We start from the raw sequence: 14715 nt of genomic DNA on the forward strand, positions 1-14715 counted from the left end.
ATCCATAATGAACTTTGAAAAATAGGGAATTTAACTGTGACACGATAAACCATGACAAAACATTACTGAAATTTTCCAACTCTTGTATTTCAACGAAAGAAATCCAAAATGAACTTTAAAAATCACGGGAATGTAACTGTGACAAAGCAAACCACGAAAAATCACTTCTGAAATATTCCACCTCTTGCATTTCACAAAAGAAATTCAAAATAAACTTTGAAACATCAAGAGAATTTAACTGTGGCATGGTAACGCACGACAAAACGCTACTGAAATATTCTGACTCTTGCATTTCAACGAAAGAAATCCAAAATGAACTTAGAAAAATCAAGAAAATGTTACTGTGACAAGGTAAACCACAACAAAACACTACTGAAATGTACCAACTCTTGCATTTTAACGAAATAAATCCAGAATGAACTTTGAAAAATCAAGAGAATGTATCTGTGGCAAGGTAAACCACGACAAAACACTACTGAAATATACCAAGGCTTGCATTTCAACGAAAGAAATTCAAACTGAACTTTGAATAATCAAGAGAATGTAACAGTGAATAGGTAAACCACAACAAAACACTACTGAAATATTACAGCTCTTGAATTTCAAAGAAAGAAATTCCAAAATGAACTTTGAAAAATCAAGAGAATGTAACTGTGACAAGGTAAATCGCAACAAAACGTTACTGAAATATTCCAACTCTTCCATTTCAACGAAAGAAATCCAAAATAGTAGTTTGAAAAATCAAGAGGATCTAACTGTGGCAAGGTAAACCACAACAAAACACTACTGAAATATACCAACTCTTGCATTTCAGCGAAAGAAATCAAAAATGAACTTTGAAAAATCAAGAGAATGTAACAGTGCCAAGGTAAAGCACAACAAAACACTACTGTAATATTCCAACTCTTGCATTTCAACGAAAGAAATCAAAAATAAACTTTGAAAAACCAAGAGAATGTAAAAGTGAAAATGTAAACCATGACGAAACACTGGTGCAATATTCTAACTATTGCATTTCTACGAAAGAAATCTGACATGAACTTTGAAAAATCAAGAGAATGTAAGTGTGACAAGGTAAACCACGACAAAACACTACTGAAATATTCCAACTATTGCATTTCAACGATCAAAATCCAAAATGAACTTTAAAAATCAAGAGAATGTAACTCTGACATGGTAAAGCACAACAAAACACTACTGAAATATTCTAACTCATGCATTTTAATGAAGAAGTGCAAAAAGAACTTTGAAAAATCAAGAGAATGTAACTCTGACAAGGTACAGTACAATAAAACACTATTGAGATATTCAAACTCTTGCTTTTCAACGAAAGAAATCCAAAATGAACTTTGAAAAATCAAGAGAACAAGGTAAACCACGACAAAACAACTACTGAAATATTCCAACTCTTGCATTTCACGAAAGAAATTCAAAATAAACTTTGAAACATCTTTGATGCTTTGATGCATTTTGATGCTTTGATGCATTTGATGCATGATGCAAACATCTTTGATAAAATTTGATGCATTTCAAAACGAAATAAATCCAAAATGAACTTTGAAAATCAAGAGAATGCAAGTGTGACAAGGTAAAGCACAACAAAACACTATTAAAATATTCCAACTCTTGCATTTAAATGAAAGAAATCGAAAATGAACTTTGAAAAATCAAGAGAATGTAAATGTGACACGGTAAACCACGACAAAACGCTACTGAAATATTCCAACTCTTGCATTTCAAAGTAAAAAATTCAAAATGAACTTTTAAACATAAAGACAGTATAATTGTTATACGATAAACCACGACAAAACACTACTGAAATATTCCAACTCTTGCATTTCAACGAAAGAAATTTAAATGAACTTTGAAAAATCAAGAGAATGTAACGGTGACAAGGTAAACCAGGACAAAACACAACTGAAATATTCCAACTCTTGCATTTTAACGAAAGAAATCCAAAATAGAACTTTGAAAAATCAAGAGAATCTAACTGTGACAAGGTAAACCACAACAAAACACTAATTGTGGGAGGGGGAGCCAAAAAGTTGGCGGTATTGGGCCCTTCTGTGTCTCAAATGCGCAAATAAAAGAGTATTGAAAAATGGGGACCCCTGGGGCCCTTTGGGGGCTCGTGGGGTATTTGAGGGTCCGGGGGCATTTGGAGGCCTGGGGGGCCCTTTAGGGTTGGGGGGCCGTTTGGGGTTGGGGTATGGGGACCTTACAACATTGTTCAAATGGAACTTGTGTATTATAACGACCACAGAGTTTCACCCCAAATCAACTTCTAAAATGTCTCTAACTATTTTGCCTAAATCATCTTCTAAAATGTCTCAAACGTTTTCGCCTAAATCATCTTCTAAAATGTTTCAAATTGTTTCGCCCAAATAATCTCCTAAAATGTCTAAAGCGGCTTCGCACAAATAATCTCCTAAAAGTAATTTCTGCGCGTTCCTTTATTTCGGCATCCCTGCGCTTTCACATTTGAAACTCCTAGGAAACCCTTTCCCGTGTTAATCTCTTCATCTCGAAGGCGTTCGCGGATACACTATTATGGCTTTGATAGAATATCAATTTATGTCTCTGACCTAAAGATCAGAGAAGCCATATTTAAAAATAGAATATCAGTTTATCTCTGTCACTAAAGACCATTTATCCCTCAGACCTAAAGATAAAAGAAGCCATAATATTTCTTAATTCCCCTTTTGTGGATCAATACATTCCCCCACCGATTATGTAAATCAATTTCTCAGAAATCCACTTCCCCCTCTTGTCCTAGATTAATACATCTCTCCCCCCCCCCGTTAATGCGCATAATGCGCATGTGCAAACTTCACCCCAGTGTCATTACACCTAGACGAACAACAACAAATAAATCGACCTTGACCCCTTTAGACTCGATCGATAATCCGTGAAAATACATCAAAGTGAGAAAAATCCTGTTTTATCATTCTCAGTGACAAAAACCATAAAAACATGCATAAATTATGTACTGATCGGAGTCATTATGCCCTCCCTACTGAGGAAAAATAAAGAAAGAATTACACAAACATTTTGCCGGTATCAACACATGACGTCCTCAACATGGAGAGGAAAATATTTTGAATAAAACTGCATAAAATGTCTGTCTCAAAATTTTTATCTGATGCATTTTGGGCGTGGAGGCGGGGGCTAGTTGCCCTCCGATCTCTTTTGACTCTTAAAAAGTGAACAAGAACTGTCAATATCCAATCAAATTAGCCCTCTCCGAAGTTTATGCGAGCATCCCTTCCATAAGAACTATATATGCCCCTAGAGGTCCTAGCGGGTCCTGCCTCTGGGTCCTGGCGGGTTCCGTCGACAAAGGAATTTTTCTTATCTGACCTATGAACTATTTTTAATTAAATGGGTATTATAAAAATTTTATCGGATGGGCTTGGAGAAAAAGGGTGTGTGAGGGGGGGGGGCTAGTTGCCCTCGCATATCTTTTGACTCTTAAAAATTGAACTAGAACTTTCAATTTCCAATTAAATGAGCCCTCTCTGAAGTTTATTCGAGCATCCCTTTCATAAGAACTATATGCACCCCCAGGACGATACTTACAACGTTTATCCCCCGGGCTCTGGGGGGCGTTTTTTATCTAATTTTTGAAGAAATTCCAAAACACTAGTTTTATCAAAATTTGAAGCGGACAGGTTTGAGGAAAAAAGAGCGTGGGGGGGGGCTAGTTTAACTCTCTTGACTCTTTAAACTTGAACGAGAACTTACAATTTCCAATCAAATGAGCCCTCTATGAAGTTTATACGAGCATCCCTTTCATAAGAACCATACATGCCCTTAGGGCATAATTTAAAATGCCTTCTACTGTGCCCTGGGGGTTTTATTGACACCAGATTTTTTATTATCCGACTTTTGAACTATTTTTAACAAAACGTCTATCTCAAATTTTCATCAGATGTGTTTTGAAAAAGAAGGCGTGGTGGGGGGGGGGGGGCTATCTACCCTTTGATCTCTTTTGACAATTAAAAAGTGAGCTCGTACTTTCAATATCCAATCAAATGATCCCTCTCTGAAGTATATACGAGCATCCCTTTCATACGAACAATATATGCCCCAGGGCATAACTTACAACGCCTGCCTTCGGGCTCTTGGGGGTTGTGACAACACCTGAGTTTTTGTTATCTGACTTTTGAGCAATTTTTAACTTAATGGTTATCTCAAAATTTTTATGGGATGCATTTGGGAAAAGGGGTGTGGGGGGGGGGGCTAGTTGCCCTCCAATCTGTTTTTACTCTAAAAAACTGAACTAGAACTTTAAATTTTCCATTAAACGAGCCATCTCTGAATTTTTTTACGAGTATCCCTTCAATAAGAAACATTTGTTCCCCCAAAGCATAACTTATAACACCAACCCTCGGGCCCTGGGGGCTGTGTTGACGCCTGAGTTTTCTTTATATGGTCTTTAAACTATTTTAAAAAAGCTATCTCAAAGGTCTTATCGGATGGGTTTGAGGAAAAAAAGCGCGTGGAGGGGGGCTAGGTGCCCTCCAATCTCTTTTCACTCTTGAAAAGTGAACTAGAGCTTTTAATTTCCAATCAATTATCCCTCTTTGAAGTTAATAAGAGCATCCCTTCCATAAGACCCATATATGCCCCCAGGGCATAACTTACAATGCCTTCCCCTGGGCCCTGGTGGGTTGTGTCGACACCGTAATTTTTGCTATATGATCTTTGAAATATTTTTAACAAAATAGCTATTTTAAAATTTTTATTAGATGCATTTGGAAGCAAAGGATTTGGGGGTGGGGCTGCTTACCCTCCAATATCTTGACACTTAAAAAGTGAACTAGAACTTTCAATTTCCAATCAAATGAGCCCTCTCTGAAGTTTATACTAGCATTCCTTCCACAAGAACCATATATGCCCTCAGGGCATAACTTATAACCCTTGCCCCTGAAGACTGTGGGGGGAGTGTCCTGCTCAAACATATAATTTCCAGAACTTTCAACTACGTTGAACAAAATGGCTATATCAAAATTTTGATTGGACGTGTTTGGGGAAATAGTTGGCGTAGAAGGGGTGTCAGTTGCCTTAAAATCGATTTCGACTATTAAAAAGGGAACTAGCCATTTAAATTTCCAATCGAATGAGCCCTTTCTGAAGTTTCTACGACAACTTTGTCTGTACAAAACCTTATATGCCCCCGGGGCATAACTTACAACCCTCGCCCTGAGGGTTGTGGGGCAGTTTTCATCCTCCAAGACCTAATTTCCAGAACTTAAAACTACGTTTAATAAAATGGCTATCTCAAAATTTTGATTGGATGTGTTGGGGGAATGATGGGCGTGGGGGGCCAGTTACCCTTCAATCACTTTCGACTATTAAAATGGGCACTAGCCCTCTGAATTTCCAATCGAATGAGCCTTTTTTGAATTTTCTACGACAACGCCTTCTTTAAAAACCTTATAAGCCCCCAGGGCATAACTTAAAACCCTTGCCCTAAGGGTTGTGGGGGAGTTTCTTCCTCAAATATATATTTTGTATCTGGAAATTAACTTCGTTGAGCAAAATGACTATCTCAAAATTTTGATTGGATGTGTTTGGGGGAATGATGGGCAGGGGGGCCTAGTTGCCCTCCAATCACTTTCGACTATTAAAAAGGGCACTAGCCCTTTGAATTTTTAATCAAATGAGCCTTTTTTGAAGTTTCTACGACAACACCTTCTATAAAAAACCTTATATGCCCCCAGGCCATAACTTAAAACCCTTGCCTTGAGGGTTTTGGGGGAATGTTCTCCTCAAAAATACATTTTCTAACTGGAAATCATCTACGCTTAACAAAATGACTATCTCGAAATTTTGATTGGACGTGTTTGGGGGAATGAAGGGCGTGGGGGGGGGGGGGTTAGTTGCCCTCCAATAATTTTCGAATATTAAAAAGGGCACTAGAACTCTCGATTTCCAATCAATGAGCCCCCTTTGAAGTTTCTACGATGACCCCTTCCATATAAAGTGCCTCTGGGAAAAAATAATAATAATAAATAAATAGTAAAACATTGGAGCCGTATGGCCTTTAGCTGTACAGCCGTAGGACATTTTGTTTATTTGGAGTTTAGTGGATTTGGTTGTTCAGTCAGTTGACATTTTATGATTAGGTGGGGATTATGATTATTTTATTTTCGGATGCCCGTTCGCGAAATGTCATGGTAAGTGTTCCCCTGAGGTTTTTTCTTACTTTTTTTTTGTTATCAATAGGCCTAGTTATTATATTTTTTTTTTTTATTTCTTTGTGCTGCACTATTCCTGATATTTCTTATATAAGGTTTTCATGTTATAAAGTTCTGGTTTTTGTTTGTTTCTTTCAGATGAATTTCTGGTTACAATTGTGTCTCCTTGGACTCTCCTTATGGTTGAAAATCTCTTTTTGTCAATAAATATACCCAGGGTCAAAATAATGTATTATATACTTCATAAATACGAGGAGCTCCCCTTGGATCTAGGGAAAATATTTGATGCAAAGATGATGATGTTTTTGATATGATGGTCCATTCTATACCTAAAAGTAAATATATACTCCCCACTCAAATTTTGAATTAAGGCGCTGGTTTTAGAATGACATTTGTGAACTGTTGCGGGCTATTTGCGGGCTGTTGCGGGCTACTAAATATTTTTGATCGAATGCTCCTGTTTATTTCTTGTCATGATATAGATGTCTCTGCCTCTTATGAAACATTTTTGAATGATTTGACTAAAGACATTCATTAAAGAAAAGGATCATACTTTTTTTCATAAAAATCGGATAAATAAAAACAGGGAGGGGTTAGTTTTTTATTAAATCGACAATTCAGTCAGATATAGTGAATGAATTTGATCATCTATACAGTATACTGAAATGGTGTTATAGTTTTTGACGGTTACTATAGATGTGAAAGGTATGAAAATATTGTGTTGCGTATTTTACCGGCATCTAAGTTCATCTGCTTCGAAATTCTTGGAATTTCTTGATGATTATTATGATTATTGCTTCGAAAAGTACCCTGAAATTGTTATCATGGGGGATTTTAATATTGATGTATATGATTCTAATAATTCGAATGGTAATTTTCCCAGAATCTCTTCTGATGGGGCCTGATTTATTATCAGTTTGCCTGTCTGGTGGTCTCTTGTCAGCTTGTGGAGTCCCAACAAGATTAACGAAAGATTATTCTTCCTTTATTAATATTTGTTTACGAATATGGCACTAAAGTCTAGTGATGTGGTTATTGAAAATTTGTCGGACCTTTTGAGTCTTGTGAATTGACCTCCACTTGATTCCAGAATTTACTCGGCCTATTAAAAGAAAAATAAGTGTGACAAGTAATAATTCATTAAGTAGACTTAAAGTATTACCTTCTTCCAGTAATTTTACTTCTTGTTTAAAGTTTTCGGATCCGGATTTTGCTGCTTAATTTTTTGTGGACCAGTTGAAACATAGTTTCGATGACGCTTTCCGTCTACGCCAGATATCAAGAAGGTGTAATATGAAGCCAATTAAACCTTGGATATCTCCTTGATTGCTATCAATAAAAATAAGAATCTGTAATATAATACATACTTAATGTATCCATCTAAAGTTAATTTAGCTGAATTTCGCAGAAACAAAAATTATCTTAAAAAAAAATCAAGATCAGCAAAAAGACAATCCTTCGCTGAAGCATTTGTCGTCGCAGAAGGGTATCCCAAGAAGACATGGGATACAATAAATGTGCTTAGGAAAGCATAGGACTCATGATCTTCCATGCACACTTCGCAGAAATCAGCGAGGAAACCATGTCAGCTGCTGGAACCGACATGACCCATTATACAAATTGCTCCATTTTTCTTACTCTTGTAACCTCAAAGCAAGTTACCGGTCCATTGATTGTAACCTTCTCTTGTAACCTTCCGGGTCAAAGCAAGTTACCGGTCCAGTGACTTAAAAAGTTCACTAGCTGTTCTTGAATTTTTTAATACTGCTTTGAATAAAGGAATATTTTTAATTGGAGGAATATTCAACGCAGTATTACAAGATTCAAGAACAGTTAGTGAACTTTCTAAGTCAATGGACCGGTAACCTGCTTTGACCTGCAATTTCGAAGAAACTTGCACCACCTTTATTCAAAGCAGCATTAAAAAATTCAAGAACAGTTAGTGAACTTTTTAAGTCAATGGACCGGTAACTTGCTTTGACCCGGAAGTGATTATTTTGTTTAGTATAAAAACAATTTGTTTTAATTTTGATAAGTTAGTAACTCGACTGATGATGATGACCGACTGTGTCATCGAAATATTTGAAGTCTTCGTTTTACATTTTCGTTTCACTGTCTAATAAAAGGACCTATCCCAATTTGGAATTCTTGTTGATTTCGTCATAGAAAAGGCAGTGTGGTCATGGAGAATAATATTAATACAATTTCTCATAAAATATTGTAAACTAAACTTGATAAATGTGGTATAAGAGGCCCCTTTAACGACTTGGTGATGCCATACCTAAAAAGTCGAAACCAGTATGTCGACAGGGGCGATACTTCTTCCCCATCAATATTTCAATCTCAGTAAGTTGGAATGCCCGAAGGCTCTATTTTTTGGTCACTGCTATTTCTCGTTGGTGTGAATGATATCAGTAACAGCGTCAAAGACATTGTCCTTAATATATTATTCGCCGATGACACGGCACGCAATATCAGCAGCCCCGACTCTAAATATTTGACGCTCAGGTTGGAATCAGCATTGAATAGGAGAGAGAGAGAGAGAGAGAGAGGGAGAAAAAAACAGATACAAACACACCGAGTCAGACACACAAAGACAAACACTGAGAGAAGCAAACACCCGCACAGACACATAGGCACAGAGAGAGAGAGAAAGATGGTTTTCGAGAAATAAATTGTGCTAAGACAAAATTCATCGTCTTCTCTCGTACTAGGAGAAGAGCACCGGAAATTATGACGATTAATATTCAGGGCCTACCCCTAGAAATTGAAAGAGTCGATAATATTAAATATCTCGGAATAATGTTGGATTCAAACTTATCATTTAAAGGGCACGCAATTTATCTTCGAATGAAACTGTCGAGAAATATTGGAATGATGAATCCTTTGAAATTTGTTCTACCGTTTTTAGCCCTGAAATCCCTTTAGCATTCTCTAGTACTTTCATATATAAATTACTGTCCCATTTTTTTTTTTAATACTTTTAAAGCTTATGTTCTTCTCCTTCAGAGGCAACAAAATAAAGCTCTGTGTATATTGAAAAATTGCCTCCCTAGCCCAAATTCTTACCCTGGTAAATCGTCAACGAAAAGTATGTACCACATTTTAAATATCCTTCCACTGGATCTTTTCCCTTCTTTCCAATCTGTTCTTTATATCATTAAACATGTTCGATTATTTTTATTCGTACAATAAAATTTTTCAGGATGATAATCCGGTTTTGCATGCATATTTGGCCCATGGCAGTTGTATGGTTCGTCAGGCTTTTAAAAATCTGAAAGGTACTGTTTTTCACCACCGTGTAGAATCATATATAATTATAACAAATTCATAGATTTATACATTTTAATAAATCTTTTGTTTACAATAAAATAACATTAAAGAATCAGTTAATTAGTAACTACTAATTTAATTTCTGGTTTGGATGCTCCTCATTTTATTCAATTTATTTTTTATTTAGTTATTTTGAATTTATTGGGAGTTTTATTTTTTGTTACCATACGGAGAGTTGAAGAGGCCATGACTCAGTAATTGCAATTACTCATTACTTACTCATTAAGTAATTGCAATTAATTACAAAAAGTTGCATTGAGCACAATTTTCCAAATTCTTTAGCGCTGTAGTGGGGCCCTAAACAATGTCCCTGGGGATGTTGTTTGCCTTGATCTGTTTCTGGAATTTCTATTTTTGTAGCAGATAGCTGGTGCGGATAGCATAGAGTTGAAGAGCAATCTTTTTATTCCAATATCTGGAGATAGTATTATTTATTTATTGTTGAGCGTATACACCCAAACACGAGTTATTCTCACCATTGGCTATTAATTTTGACAGTTTTGTGAAAACACTTTTTTTATTGATTAATAAAGAACTTGAACTTGGTTAACATTTGAGGATTTTGTTTTTATGTTATGTGAAATAAAAACCAATAGCTGTAAATAAAATTGTTTAAAATAAAGAGCAACTGACTGTCTATTCTGTAGAGACTGTCGAGAATTTACTTCCAGCTTGCATAAAATGGTACTAAAATACATAAAATTATAAAACTCAATTTATTAAATTGAAAGAGATCTTAAAATATTCAACTCGAAAACTCCAAAATATATACAGATGAAAGTTAAATGGTGTCTTCAGTTTCAATTAGTAAAACTACTTAAGCTCAATCTTCGTCTTCGCTCTGACCTTCAACACTGTGTTCAATCGCAATTGCTTCCATCTAAAAGAAAGATAAATAATAATAACAAAAATCGGCATACCAATCTACCATTTGGAAGAAACGTCCTCTGGGGTTTTCTGAGTACATGATTAATTTGTAAGGCCACACCATGAATAGTGATTAGTTGCGTTCGGAATATGATGGAGACTTTCAAGAAAACCCGTGAAGCAGCGAGTTTCGACACATAGCTTATGCAAGAGATCTTAAGGGACATTTTTGATAAAAAGTCAGTAACAGTACAATACAAATCAATTATTAAAGAGAAAATTAATAAAAGAGAAAATGGATGATTTTCCAAGCCCCTCCCCCCAAAAAACAACTTTTGTACCCCCCCCCCCCCGAAAAAAAAATCCTGGATACAACCTTGGTTTTATATATCTAGTTTATATAAGTAGTAGTGTCAGTAACTGCCAGAGATAACCTGATACATGAGAATAGATAACCTATGAACTATGACGTGATCCTATAGGAATAGGACAGGCAAGTTTCCCCCAAGAGCAGATATTTTTATACTTTTATGATAGGATCAATTAATTAAACTTTGGATGCCAACAAGAGACCTGGCGTATTTTTTATACGCCATAATGTATTTGCTTAATTGTTTAAATTTGTGGTTGAATAAATTTATCTATCTAAGTATCAAGCCCGTATCCAGGGAGGGGGAGGTCCAAGTGTGACCCCCCCTGAAATATTTGTCCGACTCCTAAAGACGCAACAAAAATGCAAATAAACTAATTTCGATGAGTTTTTTAAGTGTTTCTGTACACTCAAAGGAGCTGTGTTGCCTGGTTGGGCTATTTCCCGCCAATTGGGCTATTAAATTTTCAGCTTCATGGACAAGTGACTAAAAACCCGCGAGGCGGGTTTTTGGGCTACAATATTTCAAATCTCGCTGCTTTTGGGCTAGAAATTGAATTCACTTGAAACTAAAAAAAAAACAACTGTTTGTTATATGTGTTTGGTCATTTACCTTCTTTGGAGTCTTGGACCAAAATATAATTAGAATTTGTCTTAGGCTGTGGGTGCCCCCTTCTCATTTGTCATTTGTAGGTATTCCACCCCGTATCTTCATCACCATTACTTGAAAACAAAAGTATGTAGACCGTTTACCGTCCAAATAAGGATATAGAATTTTGCTCAATAGTGCTTATTGAAACCTAAAAGAATTGAGACAGAATTCAAATTTTAGCGTAAAGAGCGAGGTGTTGGAGAAGAACAACCCCTTCATATACATAATAATTTCTATTTGTTTTAAGTTTCAATGCTGCCCATTACTTTCAGTTGATAAAACTTGTTTTTTTATATATTTAATTTCTAATCGTCTTATAAATAATGCCAGGAAATCTGGCTACACCTCCATAGAAAAATACGTTCTCTCCACGGATATATTCTCTAGACAATTCAATCCTGGGAAAATTTACCCCGGGGAATTACCTTTAACATATCAACGCTTAAAATTGAGTCGGCAAAGAAAAAGCAAGACATAAGACGAATTTCGTATAGGAATTCTGGCAATTTCCCCCAGGGTAAAATTTCCCCCGAAATATTCTCCCCCAGGAAACTTCCCTCCCCATAAAAAGTTATCCCCGTAGAAAATCCCACCAGCAGAAACCCCCCCCCCCGAAAAATGTATGCATACATAACAAATACTATACGTAAATAATGGACAAATACTGTAACTTAAAGACCTTTCCCCAGGGGCTTTGGGGGGGGGGGGGTCATGCTATCTCAAAAGGCATAGTTATTACGCCTTTAAACTCTGCTGAACAAAATGGCTATCTAAAAACTTTGATCAGAGGATTTTGAGAAAAAAGGGGCGCGGGAGGGGGCCTTGTTGCCCTCCAACTTTTTTTTATCACCTAAAAAGGACACTAGATATTTTTATTTCCGTTCGAATGAGCTCCTTTCCATTATTCTAGGACTACTGGGTCGATACGATCACCCCCGAAAAAAAAAAAATCAAATGAACAAGCACCCATGATCTTTCTTCTGGCAAAAAATACAAATTCCACATTTTTGCAGATAGGAGCTTGAAACATCTATGGTAGGGTTCTCTAATACACTAAATCTGATGGTGGGATTTTCATTAAGATTCTTCAAATTTTAGGGGGTGTTTGCCCCTTTTTCGAAAATAAGACAACCCTTCCAGGCTTTTAACCTCTGATGGATAAGATTAAACTTAATAAAAGTTATAGATTGTAAACCAACATAAAAATTTGATTCTTTTCATATATCTATTAGTATCAAAATTCCGTTTTTTAGAGTTTCGGTTACTATTGTCCCGGGTAGCTCCTTACTTACAGCTCGTCACCACGAATTGTTTGATAGAAAATTCTTGAAGTATTTACATGTTAAGATAAATTAAAAGTCTTGTGTTAGAACCTCTTAAATAGGTGCTATGGAGCTGCAAGATTTTTAATTTCTATTTTTTTTTTTTAATTATAATTGTTGGTACAATATGAAGGATATAGGCGCATAGAGGGGGAAAGCTAGGCCACTAGACTTAACCATTTCTAAAAAATTTGAAATTACTAGTGTCAATTTAGTTTTGCTGTCCAAACGGTATTCAGTAAATAATAATAACTGCACTTGCTCATTAAGTAATTGCAATTAATTACAAAAAGTTGCACTGAGCACAATTTTCCAAATTCTTTAAAAGCTAGTGAATCCAGATTTAGCACTGTAGTAGGGTTCTAAAAAATTCCTTGGGGATGTTGTTTGCCTTGATCTGTTTCTGGAATTTCTATTTTCGTAGCCGATAGCTGGTGCAAGCTAAAATAAGGTATGCTTGCAATAAACTGAGGGCGTAAAGGATAATTCACCTTTTTGCTTTTATATATTTTTTTAATTCAGTAAAAACACTAGTCACTTTTACGACAGCATACGTGGAGGGGCGGTAATTTTTAGTCGTTCACAGAGCTCTTATTTTGCTTCTGACCTACTCTTATGTGTAAGTTATTAGATATGCCGAATGTATTTTTTTTCTCGTTTTATCCATAATAGCAATACAATACAGCCATAATAAGGTTATAATAGCGTTCGCTATTTCTGGGCTAGTGATTGCGTCGGTTTGGGCTATACGTTCTGCCGAAAACCTGGCAACTATGCTGAGGAGTAACTTTCAAAAACTGTTTTTCTTTTTGAGGGGAGGGGGGAGGGTTACAATTAAAAAAAAGAAATAAACACAATGATTTTCTTTAGAGTAAATCATAACTGAGATCTATTCACCAAGATGATCTATTTACCATTCTCACTGAATCGCAGTAAGTTTTTTTTCTAGAGGATGCCACAATATAAACGACAGTATAATTCAAAACATAGTCTATTTCAGGCACGTACGCAGGAATTTGTTTAGGGGGGGGGGCCAAATCCTTCAAATCCATTATTCTGTGAGAAAAATAAGAAAATTATGGGAAAATGAAAAAAATCATGAGATTTCGGGGGGGGCCGGGCCCGGAGGCCTCCCCCCTGCGTACGTCCCTGATCTATTTATTTCTATATATATTCTTAATTACGTAGAACACAGATGACCCGTAGCGTCTATACTAAATATGCACAGGGTGTGGCCAAAATATTGCTCTATTGTGACTGGTAAAAGTTTAGTAATTAGGGGCAAGCAAGGCCGTATCCTGGGGGAGGGGGATCGCAGGGTTTGAACTACCCCAAAGTTTGATCCAACTCCTAATGCATATAAACAAATGTTTGATGCGTTTTGTACCTTCCTCCACACTGAACAAAAATACCCCCCCCCCCAACCTCCAAAAAAAAATCTGGATACGGCCTAGAGCCAAGACCAACTAATTCCACCTAATATTGTCTTTCCATACTTAAGTAAAACGAAAAAGCCAAAATCCACATGAAGCATTTTTAAATTCTTCCATTCAAATTTGCCTACATCACAGCGCTCTAGTTGAGACTTGTTCTGCTTCCGTTTAGATTTCAGGTTAATTTTGTGACAAATTTTTTGGATCATTATAATTATTCAACCATAATTTTTATTTCAATTTTAAATCTATTGCCCATTTCTTGGAGAGAGACCTAACATCGCGCTGACTCCTCTGAACAAGAGCTTTGGGCTCAATCCAAGAACATAGTCCAATCTCTGATTGCCCGCAAAGGTTAAGGAAATTCTTAAAGTTAAGGATTAGGCCAATTTTATTTAGTTTTTACAGAAAAATAGAAATACAAAACAACCAATAGAAAAGAAAAACAACTAATAGCCTAGAAATGCTGAGTTTCACACCAAATAAAACGAGGCTTATCGAACATTTGTAAGAGGTTCTGTTAGCAGGAATGGGA

The 14715-nt window shown here is 36.1% G+C and overlaps 1 protein-coding gene across 1 annotated transcript in view; it reads right to left on the bottom strand.

The window, feature by feature from the left end:
- Positions 1-10233: 10233 nt before the first annotated feature.
- LOC148956039 (uncharacterized) overlaps positions 10234-14715 on the bottom strand; it is a 77388-nt gene continuing 72906 nt past the window's right edge. The window contains exon 13 of the mRNA XM_089093708.1: positions 10234-10416. Coding sequence (XP_088949834.1) covers positions 10360-10416 — 57 coding nt within the window. The 3' untranslated portion in view covers positions 10234-10359. The remainder of the gene's footprint in view (positions 10417-14715) is intronic.

This window comes from Artemia sp. Qi Xiang Cuo, chromosome 1 (assembly GCF_049724085.1).
Source record: "Artemia sp. Qi Xiang Cuo chromosome 1, ASM4972408v1, whole genome shotgun sequence".
Taxonomy (NCBI): Eukaryota; Metazoa; Arthropoda; class Branchiopoda; order Anostraca; family Artemiidae; genus Artemia; species Artemia sp. Qi Xiang Cuo.